This window comes from Lolium perenne, chromosome 4 (genome assembly GCF_019359855.2).
Source record: "Lolium perenne isolate Kyuss_39 chromosome 4, Kyuss_2.0, whole genome shotgun sequence".
NCBI classification, from domain to species: Eukaryota; Viridiplantae; Streptophyta; class Magnoliopsida; order Poales; family Poaceae; genus Lolium; species Lolium perenne.
The window spans coordinates 371,892,351-371,910,853 of NC_067247.2; the positions used below are offsets into that span (position 1 = coordinate 371,892,351).

The following is an 18,503-nucleotide window of genomic DNA, read 5'->3' on the forward strand; positions in this document are numbered from 1 at the left end:
TAAACATTCAAGTAGACAAACAAGGTCTAGACATATTCAAACCAGAAAAATCATGTATATATCTACACCTAACCCTAAACTCTGTCTTATGAAGTCAATCATGAAGAGAATTGGTTTTGGATTTCAAACATGGAAATTTCAAGAACGTCCCAAAAGCTTCAAATATTTTAGAGTGACTAAGAAGGATCCTGGCTTACGTTTTCATTTTCATGTTTGAAACTTGTTTAAATCGTGGTCAAACCTAGGATTTGACCAAGAATCAAATCTTTACTATTAAATTGCAATAGGTGACTGCCTGGTGTCACAAACAGGCCAAAAAAAAATTTCTAGGCCCAACATGACAAAGAGTTTATTTTCTCCCGGTCCCGACGTGCACCATCAGGTTTCCTCCTCCCAGCGCTTGGTCGCTAAAAAAACTGGCCCACACAATCCCGTGATCGCTAAATAATAACAGACTCCAGGTCAGGCACGCGTCCATGGGCAGCCCGACATGAAATTCTTTTCTCGTATGGAAGAGTGAAGGAAGCAAATAAAAGGACTTGAACCCTCGCCAAAACACAGATCAATTTCAAGTTCCGCTGCTCGACGTCGTTTCGATCAAACACAGATCAATTTGAAGTTCCGCTGCTCGACGTCGTTTCGACCGTGCTCAACATATCCACCGACTTCGTTGGATATGGGTCCTCTCCCGCGATGCTCGCCGCACCTGGAGCAGCCGAGACGGCGACTCGCCGGAGAGAATCTCACGATAGGCGCTGGGATCCCATATTTGAGCCTGGAGGACCTGCGGTGTGCACCACAAGCAGTTGGATAGGGTCTTGCTGCCAGAGTACGGGCCAAAACCGGCCATCGTCCGCCTCTCCGTTACGCCACAGTGAGAGGAGGCCCGCGAGGCAAAACACGCCAACATCGATTGGTCAACGACCACTTCCGACAACCTCTTCTAATAGAGAATACGAGCTCCGGTGAGCGAGAGTGACAGGCTCGAACCTGCAGCGATGTTGGGGCAACATGGAAGGGGCGGGCGGCGGTTTTGGAGGCATAGGGATGGGTGCCGGGCTGCCTCAGTGGCTAAACCAAGGGGACCCTTTTTGGCTTTGTTAGAGGTCGCGCCACCCGCGGACAAACCGCCCAAGTGCGCCGGCTCCGGCAACCTGCACGCTCAGCTTTCCCCATCGCTGGCCAGTGGCCCTGTTCTTCTTGCCCCCCGCACCTACGGATACCACAACCATGTGCCAGACAACAAGGGGAAAGAGAGCTCGGAGGAGCAGGCCTGGATGCGTCTCCCTGATATAGTCGGCACCGTGGCCTTGGAGGAGCCGGGGTAGTGAGGCCTGGCCGTTGCTGGTTGTGCGGGAGGGAGAGAGTAGCAGGAGCGACGGAGAGAAGGATCACGCGCGAGATCGGCGTTGTTGCCGACTTGCCGCAGATGAACAACGCGGCGCAGACCTGGTCGGTGTTGGGGCAGTTGGAGCTGTCTCTGGTAAATTTGGGTGGAGAGGATGCCTTCCAATTGCGTGCTGCTACTCTGTAGTTTTTAGGTTGGAGCCTGTTCCGCTGAGAAAAACTGAAGAGTTCGACTGTTGTTCGGTGGCTTGGTGCGTGTGGTGCTGTTGGTCACTTGGTGCGTGTGAGATTGACAGATGTGATTTTTTTAAGAAAGAGAGATGTGACTTAGAGGAAGTGAGAGAGATGAGGATGCATGCTTTGGTTGTTGCAAACTTGCAATCATCAGGCCATATCCGCTCTCTGCCTAAATAAAATGCATCAGCTTCCTTTACTTCACTAGATTTGGTTGAAACTAGCTAATTAAGCCAAACTGAACATACCCACAAATATGATCCTATATGCGATTATGTTTTGGGTGTGCTTCAAGTCTGGCAGTCTATCTGCAAAGTGCAAACAACCAAGTATGCCAATGGCGTGCTTCATTTTAGGCATTATGGTCCCAGCACAAGAAGAGGTATAGAAGTCTATCACAATGTGAGGCAACAGAACAGATGTCGCAGTCTATTTGCATCCAAGCGTGTAGTTCATGGACACACTGATGAGTTGGAAAGAAATTGCAGAACCAGATGCGGCAGTACAACTATTTCATGTAGGCAGCTTAATTATTCGGCTTGAATAATCGTACATTTCTATGTAAAGAAGAAAATGCATGCCAAAAATATAGTTGTTTGTATTTGTACTTTACTAATTTGGTGAATCTTAAAATTTCACATCTATCTTATACAAAAAAAAAAACGCAGGATTACATTTTTTTGGTAGTTCACAAAAAGTACTCCCAGCACAAGAACAGGTGTAGGAGTCTATCACAATGTGAGGCAATTGAAAAGATGCCGCGGTCTATTTGCATCCAAGCGTGTAGTTCATCGACACACTGATGAGGTGGAGAGAAATTGCAGAACCAGATGCGGCCAGTACAACTATCTCATGTAGGCAGCTTAATTATGCTGCTCGAACGTACATTTCCATGTAAAGAAGAAAATGTGTGCCAAAAATATGGTTATTTGTATTGGTACTTTACTAATTTGGTGAATGTTAAATTTCACATGTAACTTTTCCAAAAAGAAAAGCCGGTAAGATTACATTTGTTTGGTAGTTCCCAAAAAATACAGAACTTCGGCTCAATGTAATACAGTTTCCACTCGGAAAAGTGCCGAACAAAAAAATATAATTGCTACGGAAAAGAGGTGCCAATAGGTTCCTGAGGTGTGCGACGCAGAGGGAAATTTGAGGATTCGGATGGGAGGGTGTCGCTGCCGAGCAAGAAAAAGTGGCCGAGTCGAGGTCGACGAGTTGGAATGGGGGCGGAGTCGTGCATGGGCGGAAGGTGGAGGGCAGGGAGGCGGCTTGTAGGTGTAAATGTTGGTACGTTGCGGAAGTTTTATTAGAATCTAGCAACAATAAAGAAGGGTTCCTTCAGCCGGGTGCCAGGATTATTGGATTTTTTATGCTCGGGCTCTAGATAACCATATCGGCAAAATATCACCCGTAGCAACGCACGGGCGTTTTTCCTAGTGGGCATAAAATTCTAAAAAATAGAAAAATGAAAAACAAAATCCCTAACTTTTACATGGAGGACCCCAGGCCGAAAGCAAGAAATGCGATCGGGTCTTGAATCTTGATGCGTCTTCTCTTGACAAAGAAGATCTTGCGAATAATCAAAGCAGCCAAATTTTATGTTGTGTCTTGTATATGTTTATGGCATGCTTAGTTTCATTGAATATTGTTTGGTTGCATCGCGGGGAAACCACGTGAATTTAGATTAATTGTTTGTTTGTGGTGTGACCAACTGCTTTTGCAACGAAACAACCCCCCCCCCCCCACCATGCACGCATTGTTTGGGTCGCAGGCATGATGTGTACAAAATGTTAAAATAGAAATAATGCAGGAATTGAATATGATTGCATGTTGAATTAATCATATATGAAAGAAATCACACAAATTTGAATTGCACGTTCTTTGGTTGTAGTGCTACACAAAAAACACGTGCATTAGTATGAATTATCATGTATTCAAGAATCAAAGGAGCCACTGAGATTTGAATCCCACAAAATTTCTATGAATTTTCTTCGAACCAAACAAGCCCAACAAGATTCCTAAGGAATATAATACAACGAATCAAACGACTTCCGTTGTTGGAATATTTCCTTAGGACATCAATCCTATCGACACTATATGATCCAGTTTCAACGACAATCTGGTCGGTGTAGGCTCGAGGAGGCCAATTGTATATATATGTTTGGACCCGGATGGTTGAGTGATCATGCTCGTGACATCCAGCCTGAAAGGTAAAATTCGGGCAAGGCCAACGTGATGCCACAATACTTTTGAAATATTCAAAAGCGCGTAATATTTGTGAAATTTTAATAATAGCTACTACTTATGTGAATTTTTTTTTGCTCATACGCTTATTGGGGGGTAGGCTAACCCTAATGGCCTCCTCAAGATCCCTACCTCTACCAAGGTTTCCCGAGTTCATCCACCTGGACGGGTTCCTTGCCACTCTCGACCATGTTGTGGGCCTCATTTCGGGTTCCCGTACCACGACCAGTCATTATCAGGATTCCCGAACCCGATGCCATAATATTTGTTTGAAAAAAATTCAAGACCGCACAATATTTGTTGAAATAAATGAATAAGCATTTTAAATAGCTAAATAAAAGAAGTATGAATTTTGAAAAATCTATTTTTTCTAAAACATTAATTGGAGCATTGATATGTTGAAGCCACTTGTCGATTTTGCTATCAACATGACTGACTAACTGATTAGATAACCAAGTGGTGAAATTTGCAACATATTAGACCACCACATGGTGGAAACTGCAAAAAAAATGTCCAAGTGGTGGTTTGTGCAACATATAGAGCAATACAGTATATGGTAGTACAAGGTGCATTGCCGTGGGCCCGTGGTAATATATCATGATGATGGCAAAGGATGTTTTCTCTGCTGAAACTATCCAGAGATGATTTGATGAGACAAAATACAGCTCCACGGTGTGCAAGGACAGCTATACAATACATTAGCTTCTTCTTGGGTCACACGCCTTCACGACAGGTGCAGTAAATGCAACAGAGACCAGAGAGAGAAGGCACGCCCGTAGTACTCGTATATTGATTTCAATTCAAATTGTTTTTTTGCCTGCCTCTCCGTCTTCTTCATCTCCATCTTCTCTGGTGACCCCGCCTACACCAGCAGCCCCTACACCACCGCCGCCATGCCTTTTTCGGATCATCTCGAGCCACCTGTTTAATGGTACTAGTAGGAGTTGTGGACTTTTATCCATATCGCTCTACCAGCTGCCGCTCGCACTGTCCTCCAATACCTCATACCCAAACGCCAGCATCCCACTCCCACACCCTGTTGCGGTCAGAAACCCACCGGCGGGCAGCGACGGGCAACACAGTAGAGCCGGGAACAACTTAGGGCTGCGGCTGGCCCTGGTCCCTCCGAGCGACGGCCCGCAAAGCCTCTGGTACACACGTCCGATGCTGGTGCAAGGGCGTGCCACCTGACCTATACCTGGTCAGGAAGGTGATGCAGATGCCTCGCTTAGTTTCCTGCATGGCATACACGTAAACATTAAATACGAGCCTCGATCGGCTCTCAGGTTGTCCTGTGAATCGGCTCAAGGAGCCGATCCACCCATGATTCGTACGAGGTGCACGAATATATGGTGGTCCTGCTTGATCAAGATAAAGCTAACTCGATCTACGACGATTTGGGGTTTTCACCGCATAATCGGATCATCCTACTCACGATTGGGCCTCGCGGCCACGCACGGTGATCGTAAGCCGATCCTAGATAGGGCCTAAAAACCAACATGAGGTTGATCCCCGGAACATCCTGTCTAGGACTAGCAAACGACACCCTACGTGCCGCTGGATCCTCCAACCCTTTGTAAGGCCTAACTATTGCAGATATTAAACTAATCCTTGTAGAACAAGGAGCAACCGTAACGGATCGGATCTACTAAATTATGATCAAGCGGGGTGCCGCCCCTACACCTAAGATAGGTGTAAGGGCGGCTAGATGCGTAAGGGTTGCACTACATAAGCATATGATACGAAGAACTATGCTAACCCTAACACATCTATGATAACTACGTTGCTCGCCATCAAAAAGGCTTCAGTACGAGCAACGCGTGAACAACATAAAGCTTGTGCTGCCTAGGTCGCAAGATGCGATCTAGGCAGCATGATGCTTACCGGTAGAAACCCTCGAGATGAAGGAGTTGGCGATGCGCCGAGATTGATTTGTGGTTGAACGTTGGTTGTTGTTTATTCCATAAACCCTAGATACATATTTATAGTCCAGGGGACTTTCTAACGTGGGAATAATCCCCACCGTGCACGAGACAAATTCTAACTAACCGACACGTATCCTACTATATTACAGATACACGGGCCAACTAGCCCAAACTTAGCATATAAAGGCCGATTCACGTATTTCTTCCGTATATAATCTTCAAATCCATCTTGATCGCGGCCCACCTCTGACTCGGTCAAATTCTGGTGATAACACATGCCCCCCTGGTTTTGGAATTGATAATTCCAAAATCACTCTGCTTTTTCTTCGTCGGGTCATGTCGTGGCAGAACCGTCGCAGTATCCTTCATCATGATGCCTTGCCTTCTCAACTTCTCCGCGTGACCTGGCAGTTTTTTTTCTTTTCTTTTAGGCACCACTTCCTCGGAAACTGCTGTGGCATTGAATTTCCACTATATCCCCTTTATTTAACCGCTCCGAACAGTTTTCTTCCGCATCTCCTTCGCATTAGCACTCCAAAAGCCCTCCTGTGCCACCATGTCTTCTTCCTCCTCTGCTTCATCGGACAATTCCAACCAGTCCTCTTCTTCCCGCGAGCCGACGCCGGATCCGAACCCGGCGGAGGTCCACGCGGCCAACACCCGCCGTGCCATTGAGGCCGAGGAGGAGTCTAGCCATGACTTCTCCATCTGGTCAGAGGACGACAAGTCCCTGACCAACGGGGAAAGCGACCTCCGCTTCCTCGCCGACGGGGAAACGGAGGAGGAGAGTGACGATGATCGCTTCTCCTGCGACGACTTCACCTCCCCTGAGGAGGAGGAGGAGGAGGAGAAGGAGGAGGAGGAGGAGGATGACGATGCCCCCTCTGACGAGCCGCCGGCCAAGCGGTTCTGCCCCTGGCCGAGGAACCTCAGCGACTTCGACAGCGACAACGACGACGCTGACGAGGAGGATGAGGACAACGAAGGCCCGGTCGGCGGCCACTGGAGCGGCGACGACGAGCCCGCCGGAAGTAGCGCCGACAGTGGCGACGATGGCGATGACGAGGGTAGTGACGGCCCGTAGATAGGACTTATAGCATAGGACCAGTAGTAGTAGATGGGGCAATGTACCCCCTAGTATTTCCTTTTGAGAGCAATCAGCTCTTTATGTAAGAAATCTTGCTTATCAATGAAGAACTTCTCCCAATTTGATTTTGCCGATTTCCTTTGAGCTTAAATTAGCCGATTTCCCTTTATACTGACCTTGCCGATTTGTTCCCTTAGCCAATGCGTACTGAGCCGATAGCAACGCATCGGCCCTTTAAAATCCATCCTTCAATTCTTCAACTGATGATTTCGAGATCTGGTGGACAATGTGAAGTCTTCAAGAGAGCCTTTTAAATTTCTCTCACCAGTTTCAGTGATCCTCTTCTGCGAGCACTCATCATTTTGTGAAGAAGATTGCAATGAAGGATCAGCCGATGTCGCCTCAATCGGCTTCTAAAAAACAGAGCAACTACCAGACCAGCTGCCCCCCGAGCCTCAGTCAAGGCGAGAATGTCGACGAGGATGCACCAAAGCCGATCACCTTTCTTCCCTCGAAAGCCGATATATCTCTTCTGACAGCACCGCTGAACTAGCACCAAGGGCTGAAAATACTTGACAAGAAGGTTCATGCACCAGAACCGGCTCAAGGTAGCTGAGGAAGCTCTCAATGTTTTACTCCCTCGAGGGAGCATAAGATCCCACAGCAGAACTTGACTTGGTGAAGATCCGCACTTTGAACACACAGCAAATCCTGCGTAGTTGTACTAGAGTCGATGGCTGTGCATCGGCTTTGTTTCTCAGTTCTAAAGTCGATGTCCTTGCATCGGTTGTATATCATTGATGCTGATTTTTTTTACTGGCCGATTTTTTCTATCGGCCCCAACATTTCACTGCACACATGTTGAATCTGCACATGTTCATCTGATTAGATGCCCCCCGAGCCGAATCTGCCAGGTGACTGCAGATATCGGCTTTGTGGTTAGCCAAGGCACTGTATTTGCACGTGGGCTCCGCTAGGATTCGTGTTGACTCTCATCCGCCGACGTGACCGCTGCCCAATAGATCAATGTTGAACGTAAGCAGAACCTGTGGTGAAGATAATTTTGGCCGATTGCTGAAAATCGGCCTCCATATTGATCGAAACGCTCAAATGAAGGTCTTGTAATTTTCCTTCATAGATTTTTTGGGGCCGATCACAAGGATCAGCCTCGCCACGTTTGCTCATCGGTTTGCTCTGGCTACTTCGTCGGGCCAGTGGATAAGACCAGCCTCACCTCATCCTTTGTCATGTCGATGCGCTCGCCGTTGTCCACATTGAGTGCATCGTTTACTCCTGGAGCGCTAAACTCCATTGGAAGGATGAGTACCATGTTTGTGCCAGCCGATGTTTCATCATCGGCTTTCCTTTGCTTGGGGCGCCACTCCATCTTTCGTGGTCGACCCTCTTCGTCTAGGGTTCGCCGAATTTTCGCGGCCAGATCAGGCCGCGCCTTCCTTAGCGTGTGCAGGTATAACCTTTCGGCTTCCTCTAAGCCACGCAGTCGCTGAACCCTATGCTTTTGGGAACGGCTAAGTCCATCAGGGTACCACCTTGGCCGGTGGTACCTGTCTTCTTCTTCTTCTCCCTCGTCTTCCGAATCCTCGAGATCTTCCATCCGAGGGGACTCAGCGCGTTTGCTTTGTGGTGGGAGTGGCCCTAGACATTTGAACACGGACACGTTGGCTGCCTCCTTCTTCTTCTGGTTGCATTCTGGGCAATTGCCGATTGTAGGCAATCGGACCATTCCTGAATCCTAGCAGTGTCTGAAGAAGGGGCAGTCCCAGTGCCTATCCTCGTCGTCTTGCTCCCTTGCCTTTTCCTTGGCACGACGCTCGTACTCCTCCTCATCGCGATCATGCCGACGATGTCTTCTGGCTTCTCTAGCCAGACGCTCTCTTTCATCATCATCGCTAGATCGTCGGCGTTGGTCATACTGACTCACGTACTTGTTGAGGAGGTGATCAGAGAGAGGTCGCTGATATCTTACATTCCTCACTTCTCCCTCTGTGATGTAGCGCTTGCCGTCGTGCCGGAGCCTATCGCGTGGAGCGGCTTCCTCTGTGTCCTTGCTACGAGAGCAGCTGCCCTCGTCTCCGTCCTTTCCAGCGTGGTGTCCAGGTTCTACCATGTTGATGCTGAACGAGGATCCCGGCTGGTGATACGTCTCCGACGTATCGATAATTTCTTATGTTCCATGCCACATTATTGATGTTATCTACATGTTTTATGCACACTTTATGTCATATTCGTGCATTTTCTGGAACTAACCTATTAACAAGATGCCGAAGTGCCAGTTGCTATTTTCTGCTGTTTTTGGTTTCAGAAATCCTAGTAAGGAAATATTCTCGGAATTGGACGAAATCAAAGCCCAGGGGCCTATTTTCTCACGAAGCTTCCAGAAGTCCGAAGGAGAGACGAAGAGGGGCCACGGAGGGGCCACACCCTAGGGCGGCGCGGCCCCCCCTTGGCCGCGCGGCCCTGTGGTGTGGGGCCCCCGTGCCGCCTCTTGACCTACCCTTCCGCCTACTTAAAGCCTCCGTGACGAAACCCCCAGTACCGAGAGCCACGATACGGAAAACCTTCCAGAGACGCCGCCGCCGCCGATCCCATCTCGAGGGATCCAGGAGATCGCCTCCGGCACCCTGCCGGAGAGGGGAATCATCTCCCGGAGGACTCTACGCCGCCATGGTCACCTCCGGTGTGATGTGTGAGTAGTCTACCCCTGGACTATGGGTCCATAGCAGTAGCTAGATGGTTGTCTTCTCCCCATTGTGCTATCATTGTCGGATCTTGTGAGCTGCCTAACATGATCAAGATCGTCTATCTGTAATTCTATATGTTGCGTTTGTTGGGATCCGATGAATAGAGAATACTTGTTATGTTGATTATCAAAGCTATGTCTACGTGTTGTTTATGATCTTGCATGCTTTCCGTTACTAGTAGATGCTCTGGCCAAGTAGATGCTTGTAACTCCAAGAGGGAGTACTTATGCTCGATAGTGGGTTCATGCCTGCATTGACACAGGGACGATGTGAGAAAGTTCTAAGGTTGTGTTGTGCTGTTGCCACTAGGGATAAAACATTAGTGCTATGTTCAAGGATGTAGTCACTAGTTACATTACGCGCCATACTTAATGCAATTGTCTGTTGTTAGCAACTTAATACTGGAGGGGGTTCGGATGATAACCTGAAGGTGGACTTTTTAGGCATAGATGCAGTTGGATGACGGTCTATGTACTTTGTCGTAATGCCCAATTAAATCTCAATATACTCATCATGATATGTATGTGCATGGTCATGCCCTCTTTATTTGTCAATTGCCCAACTGTAATTTGTTCACCCAACATGCTGTTCGTCTTATGGGAGAGACACCTCTAGTGAACTATGGACCCCGGTCCAATTCTCTTTACTGAAATACAATCTACTGCAATACTTGTTCTACTGTTTTCTGCAAACAATCATCTTCCACACAATACGGTTAATCCTTTGTTACAGCAAGCCGGTGAGATTGACAACCTCACTGTTTCGTTGGGGCAAAGTACTTTGGTTGTGTTGTGCAGGTTCCACGTTGGCGCCGGAATCCCTGGTGTTGCGCCGCACTACATCCCGCCGCCATCAACCTTCAACGTGCTTCTTGGCTCCTCCTGGTTCGATAAACCTTGGTTTCTTTCTGAGGGAAAACTTGCTGTTGTGCGCATCATACCTTCCTCTTGGGGTTCCCAACGAACGTGTGAATTACACGCCATCAAGCATATTTTCTGGCGCCGTTGCCGGGGAGATCAAGACACGCTGCAAGGGGAGTCTCCACTTCTCAATCTCTTTACTTTGTTTTTGTCTTGCTTTATTTTATTTACTACTTTGTTTGCTTCACTAAATCAAAATACAAAAAAATTAGTTACTTGTTTTACTTTACTTAATATCATGCATGTTTTTATTTCACTAGTTAAGCATAATGGAAAACAACAAAAATATGAGAGATCTTTATGAACTTTATCTTGAATTAGGACATGATGTGTTTTAAGAGAGAATTAAAAAACCCATGGAACTTTATATGCATGCTAATGGGAATGTTATTACTATGAATGCTTTGAACACCATTGTTGCTAATGCTATGGAAAATTCTAAGCTTGGGGAAGCTGGCTTTGATGAGCATGATCTTTTTAGTCCCCCAAGCATTGAGGAGAAAATTTTCTTTTATGATTACAATATGCCTCCTATATATGATGATAGCCACTTTGTTGAATTTGCTCCCACTACAACTAATAAAATTGATTATGCTTATGTGGAGAGTAATAATTTTATGCATGAGACTCAAGATAAGAATGCTTTATGTGATAGTTATATTGTTGAGTTTGCTCATGATACTACTGAAAGTTATTATGAGAGAGGAAAATATGGTTGTAGAAATTTTTATGTTACTAAAATGCCTCTCTATATGCTGAAATTTTTGAAGCTACACTTGTTTTATCTTCCTATGCTTGTCACTTTGCTCTTCATGAACTTGTTTATTTACAAGATTCCTATGCATAGGAAGCATGTTAGACTTAAATGTGTTTTGAATTTGCCTCTTGATGCTCTCTTTTGCTTCAAATACTATTTCTTGCGAGTGCATCATTAAAATTACTGAGCCCATCTTAATGGCTATAAAGAAAAGCGCTTATGGGAGACAACCCATGTTTTTACCTACAGTACTTTGTTTTTATTTTGTGTCTTGGAAGTTGTTTACTACTGTATCAACCTCTCCTTATCTTAGTTTTGTGTTTTGTTGTGCCAAGTTAAGCCGTTGATAGAAAAGTAAGTACTAGATTTGGATTACTGCGCAGTTCCAGATTTCTTTTCTGTCACGAATCTGGGCAAAATCCCTCTGTAGGTAACTCAGAAAATTATGCCAATTTACGTGAGTGATCCTCAGATATGTACGCAACTTTCATTCAATTTGAGAATTTTCATTTGAGCAAGTCTGGTGCCATTTTAAAATTCGTCAATACGAACTGTTCTGTTTTGACAGATTCTGCCTTTTATTTCGCATTGCGTCTTTTGCTATGTTGGATGAATTTCATTGATCCACTAATATCCAGTAGCATTATGCAATGTCCAGAAGTGTTAAGAATGATTGTGTCACCTCTGAATATGTCAATTTATATTGTGCACTAACCCTCTAATGAGTTGTTTCGAGTTTGGTGTGGAGGAAGTTTTCAAGGATCAAGAGAGGAGTATGATGCAACATGATCAAGGAGAGTGAAAGCTCTAAGCTTGGGGATGCCCCGGTGGTTCACCCCTGCATATATCAAGAAGACTCAAGCGTCTAAGCTTGGGGATGCCCAAGGCATCCCCTTCTTCATCGACAACATTATCAGGTTCCTCCCCTGAAACTATATTTTTATTCCATCACATCTTATGTGCTTTGCTTGGAGCGTCGGTTTGTTTTTGTTTTTGTTTTGTTTGAATAAAATGGATCCTAGCATTCACTTTATGGGAGAGAGACACGCTCCGCTGTAGCATATGGACAAGTATGTCCTTGGTTTCTACTCATAGTATTCATGGCGAAGTTTCTCCTTCGTTAAATTGTTATATGGTTGGAATTGGAAAATGATACATGTAGTAATTGCTATAAATGTCTTGGGTAATGTGATACTTGGCAATTGTTGTGCTCATGTTTAAGCTCTTGCATCATATGCTTTGCACCCATTAATGAAGAAATACATAGAGCATGCTAAAATTTGGATTGCATATTTGGTTTCTCTAAGGTCTAGATAATTTCTAGTATTGAGTTTGAACAACAAGGAAGACGGTGTAGAGTCTTATAATGTTTTCAATATGTCTTTTATGTGAGTTTTGCTGCACCGGTTCATCCTTGTGTTTGTTTCAAATAAGCCTTGCTAGCCTAAACCTTGTATCGAGAGGGAATACTTCTCATGCATCCAAAATACTTGAGCCAACCACTATGCCATTTGTGTCCACCATACCTACCTATACTACATGGTATTTTCCCGCCATTCCAAAGTAAATTGCTTGAGTGCTACCTTTAAAATTCCATCATTCACCTTTGCAATATATAGCTCATGGGACAAATAGCTTAAAAACTATTGTGGTATTGAATATGTAATTATGCACTTTATCTCTTATTAAGTTGCTTGTTGCGCGATAACCATGTTTACTGGGGACGCCATCAATTATTCATTGTTGAATTTCATGTGAGTTGCTATGCATGTCCGTCTTGTTTGAAGTAAGAGTGATCTACCACCTTATGGTTAAGCATGCATATTGTTAGAGAAGAACATTGGGCCGCTAACTAAAGCCATGATCCATGGTGGAAGTTTCAGTTTTGGACAAATATCCTCAATCTCAAATGAGAAAATTATTAATTATTGTTACATGCTTATGCATAAAAGAGGAGTCCATTATCTGTTGTCTATGTTGTCCCGGTATGGATGTCTAAGTTGAAGAATAATCAATAGCAAGAAATCCAATGCGAGCTTTCTCCTTAGACCTTTGTACAGGCGGCATAGAGGTACCCCTTTGTGACACTTGGTAAAAACAATGCATTGTGATGATCCGGTAGTCCAAGCTAATTAGGACAAGGTGCGGGCACTATTAGTATACTATGCATGAGGCTTGCAACTTATAAGATATAATTTACATGATGCATATGCTTTATTACTACCGTTGACAAAATTGTTTCATGTTTTCAAAATCAAAGCTCTAGCACAAATATAGCAATCGATGCTTTTCCTCTATGGAGGACCATTCTTTTACTTTCAATGTTGAGTCAGTTCACCTATTTCTCTCCACCTCAAGAAGCAAACACTTGTGTGAACTGTGCATTGATTCCTACATACTTGCTTATTGCATTTATTATATTACTCTATGTTGACAATATCCATGAGATATACATGTTATAAGTTGAAAGCAACCGCTGAAACTTAATCTTCTTTTGTGTTGCTTCAATGCCTTTACTTTGAATTATTGCTTTATGAGTTAACTCTTATGCAAGACTTATTGATGCTTGTCTTGAAGTGCTATTCATGAAAAGTCTTTGCTATATGATTCACTTGTTTACTCATGTCATATACATTGTTTTGATCGCTGCATTCACTACATATGCTTTACAAATAGTATGATCAAGATTATGATGGCATGTCACTCCAGAAATTATCTGTGTTATCGTTTTACCTGCTCGGGACGAGCAGAACTAAGCTTGGGGATGCTGATACGTCTCCGACGTATCGATAATTTCTTATGTTCCATGCCACATTATTGATGTTATCTACATGTTTTATGCACACTTTATGTCATATTCGTGCATTTTCTGGAACTAACCTATTAACAAGATGCCGAAGTGCCGATTCTTGTTTTCTGCTGTTTTTGGTTTCAGAAATCCTAGTAAGGAAATATTCTCGGAATTGGACGAAATCAAAGCCCAGGGGCCTATTTTCTCACGAAGCTTCCAGAAGTCCGAAGGAGAGACGAAGAGGGGCCACGGAGGGGCCACACCCTAGGGCGGCGCGGCCCCCCCCCTTGGCCGCGCGGCCCTGTGGTGTGGGGCCCCCGTGCCGCCTCTTGACCTACCCTTCCGCCTACTTAAAGCCTCCGTGACGAAACCCCCAGTACCGAGAGCCACGATACGGAAAACCTTCCAGAGACGCCGCCGCCGCCGATCCCATCTCGGGGGATCCAGGAGATCGCCTCCGACACCCTGCCGGAGAGGGGAATCATCTCCCGGAGGACTCTACGCCGCCATGGTCGCCTCCGGTGTGATGTGTGAGTAGTCTACCCCTGGACTATGGGTCCATAGCAGTAGCTAGATGGTTGTCTTCTCCCCATTGTGCTATCATTGTCGGATCTTGTGAGCTGCCTAACATGATCAAGATCGTCTATCTGTAATTCTATATGTTGCGTTTGTTGGGATCCGATGAATAGAGAATACTTGTTATGTTGATTATCAAAGCTATGTCTACGTGTTGTTTATGATCTTGCATGCTTTCCGTTACTAGTAGATGCTCTGGCCAAGTAGATGCTTGTAACTCCAAGAGGGAGTACTTATGCTCGATAGTGGGTTCATGCCTGCATTGACACCTGGGATAGTGATAGAAAGTTCTAAGGTTGTGTTGTGCTGTTGCCACTAGGGATAAAACATTAGTGCTATGTTCAAGGATGTAGTCACTAGTTACATTACGCGCCATACTTAATGCAATTGTCTGTTGTTAGCAACTTAATACTGGAGGGGGTTCGGATGATAACCTGAAGGTGGACTTTTTAGGCATAGATGCAGTTGGATGACGGTCTATGTACTTTGTCGTAATGCCCAATTAAATCTCACTATACTCATCATGATATGTATGTGCATGGTCATGCCCTCTTTATTTGTCAATTGCCCAACTGTATTTGTTCACCCAACATGCTGTTCGTCTTATGGGAGAGACACCTCTAGTGAACTGTGGACCCCGGTCCAATTCTCTTTACTGAAATACAATCTACTGCAATACTTGTTCTACTGTTTTCTGCAAACAATCATCTTCCACACAATACGGTTAATCCTTTGTTACAGCAAGCCAGTGAGATTGACAACCTCACTGTTTCGTTGGGGCAAAGTACTTTGGTTGTGTTGTGCAGGTTCCACGTTGGCGCCGGAATCCCTGGTGTTGCGCCGCACTACATCCCGCCGCCATCAACCTTCAACGTGCTTCTTGGCTCCTCCTGGTTCGATAAACCTTGGTTTCTTTCTGAGGGAAAACTTGCTGCTGTGCGCATCATACCTTCCTCTTGGGGTTCCCAACGAACGTGTGAATTACACGCCATCAGCTGGCAACCTTCAGGGTAAGTGCACTCCACCATGTTAACGGCGGGGAAGGGGTGGGTATCGACCTTCATGGCGTACTGGTTGAAAATCAGACGTCCTTGTTCTATCGCCATTTGGATCTGCTGACGCCACACCCTGCAGTCGTTGGTGGCATGGGAGAGCGAGTTATGCCATTTGCAGTATGGCTTTCCGTTCAGCTCCTGTGCCGTGGGGAATTTGAGACCTTCGGGTATCTTCAACTTCTTCTCCTTGAGTAAGAGGTCGAAGATTTGCTCAGTTTTGGTCACGTCAAAATCAAACCCCTTGGGCGGGCCTGGTGGGTTTACCCATTTGCAGGACACGGGGTTTGCCCCCCGAGTCCATTCAGCCACTGCTACCTCTTGATCTCCCGCAGAAACTTCGTCTTCATCTGCCTCGACCAGGACCACTGCACGCTTGAATTTGTCCTGGTACAAGTCCAGGTGGCGCTGTTCATATGCCGACAGTTTCTGAACCATGTGCGCCAGTGAAGGGTAGTCTGCTTGAGAGGCCATGTCCTTGATTTGCGATGCAAGGCCCACCACTGCCAACTCGACTGCTTCCTTTTCAGTCACACGAACCGAATAACATCGGTTCCTAAGATTTCTGAAGCGCTGGATGTATTCTGCCACAGTTTCTCCACGCTTCTGACGTATTTGTGCTAGATCGGCAAGGCCAGACTCGGAAGCGTCTGAGTGATACTGCATGTGGAACTGTTCTTCCAACTGCTTCCAAGTCCGGATCGAGTCTGGTGGCAACGAAGTGTACCACCCGAAAGCCGATCCCGTGAGGGACTGTGCGAAGAACCTCACGCGTAGTGGATCCGACGCTGAGGCCGTTCCTAGCTGTGCCAAATATCGGCTCACATGCTCGATGGAGCTGGAACCATCTGATCCACTGAACTTGGAGAAATCAGGGAGCCGATATTTGGGTGGTAGCGGGACTAATTCGTACTCGTCGGGGTACGGCTTGGAATAGCCGATTGTCCTCCTTTTCGGCACCATGCCGAACTGGTCTCTCAGGATCGTACTGATCTGATCCGCGGTGCTGGCTGCAGGAGTCGAACTCTGAAGATTCGCCGGGGTGGCGTACTTAGCCAGCCATGCTTGCTTTTCCAGCTCTGAGCCAACTGCAGGAGCTGGGCTCTGGAGGTTCGTCGGAGTGGCGTACTTAGTTAGCCACGTCTGCTTCTCAAGATCTGTCGCTGACGCTCCTCCTGTTTTCCCAGAAGTCCCTGATGTTGCGGCCTGGTTTGTCAGCGCCCAGCTACCGCAGTCTGGCACATATGTGCACATGTATCCGTGAGGGATCTCCTTAGGCGCCTCGTACAAAAATTGGTAGTCACTAGGGTCACCACCGATCTTGTAGACGACGAATGCCGGTGAATTCGGCACCTCTGGTGCTGCCAACACAAATGGCAACGGTGGCCGGGACTGGAGTGGCATCTCTCCCTGGTGTGTCCCGAGAGCTGGTCCTGACGGAGAGTATTGACGACTCATGATCTCCTGGATCACTCGCAGAGCAACACGCTCCAAACTGTTCACCAGGATCTTAGAGTGGCGGTGTAGCGAGTGAGCTACCATGTAGTTGATCTCCTGCCGCAGGGACCTGGTGCGTTCTTCCGATGGGGCGGATAGGTCTATTCCATCGAGCGCACCTTGAGGTGAGAACCCTTTCCACCTGATGCCATGTGAACGGGTCCTGTGAAACGAGCCGATGAGGTCGGCTTCGAGGATCGCTTTGACCTCGTCATACTTCTTCTTGAGTTCTTCGGTCAAATCCTCGTACGTGACTGGCGTGCCGTCCGCCATCTCAGATGTAGATGGCGAGGTGGTTGATGTCGAAGCTTGTCCCACCGGGCGTGCCAGAATGTGTTGCGGTCAGAAACCCACCGGCGGGCAGCGACTGGCAACACAGTAGAGCCGGGAACAACTTAGGGCTGCGGCTGGCCCTGGTCCCTCCGAGCGACGGCCCGCAAAGCCTCTGGTACACACGTCCGATGCTGGTGCAAGGGTGTGCCACCTGACCTATACCTGGTCAGGAAGGTGATGGAGATGCCTCGCTTAGTTTCCTGCATGGCATACACGTAAACATTAAATACGAGCCTCGATCGGCTCTCAGGTTGTCCTGTGAATCGGCTCAAGGAGCCGATCCACCCATGATTCGTACGTGGTGCACGAATATATGGTGGTCCTGCTTGATCAAGATAAAGCTAACTTGATCTACGACGATTTGGGGTTTTCACCGCATAATCGGATCATCCTACCCACGATTGGGCCTCGCGGCCACGCACGGTGATCGTAAGCCGATCCTAGATAGGGCCTAAAAACCAACACGAGGTTGATCCCCGGAACATCCTGTCTAGGACTAGCAAACGACACCCTACGTGCCGCTGGATCCTCCAACCCTTTGTAAGGCCTAACTATTGCAGATATTAAACTAATCCTTGTAGAACAAGGAGCAACCGTAACGGATCGGATCTACTAAATTATGATCAAGCGGGGTGCCATCCCTACACCTAAGATAGGTGTAAGGGCGGCTAGATGCGTAAGGGTTGCACTACATAAGCATATGATACGAAGAACTATGCTAACCCTAACACATCTATGATAACTACGTTGCTCGCCATCAAAAAGGCTTCAGTACGAGCAACGCGTGAACAACATAAAGCTTGTGCTGCCTAGATCGCAAGATGCGATCTAGGCAGCATGATGCTTACCGGTAGAAACCCTCGAGATGAAGGAGTTGGCGATGCGCCGAGATTGATTTGTGGTTGAACGTTGGTTGTTGTTTATTCCATAAACCCTAGATACATATTTATAGTCCAGGGGACTTTCTAACGTGGG

At 46.5% G+C, this 18,503-nt stretch overlaps 1 protein-coding gene across 1 annotated transcript in view; it reads right to left on the reverse strand.

Annotated features, from left to right (window-relative positions):
* Nucleotides 1–1,871: 1,871 nt before the first annotated feature.
* LOC127326861 (uncharacterized) overlaps nucleotides 1,872–18,503 on the reverse strand; it is a 73,041-nt gene continuing 56,409 nt past the window's right edge. Inside the window, exon 7 of the mRNA XM_071818328.1 lies at nucleotides 1,872–1,889. Within this exon, the coding sequence (XP_071674429.1) occupies nucleotides 1,872–1,889 (18 nt within the window). The remainder of the gene's footprint in view (nucleotides 1,890–18,503) is intronic.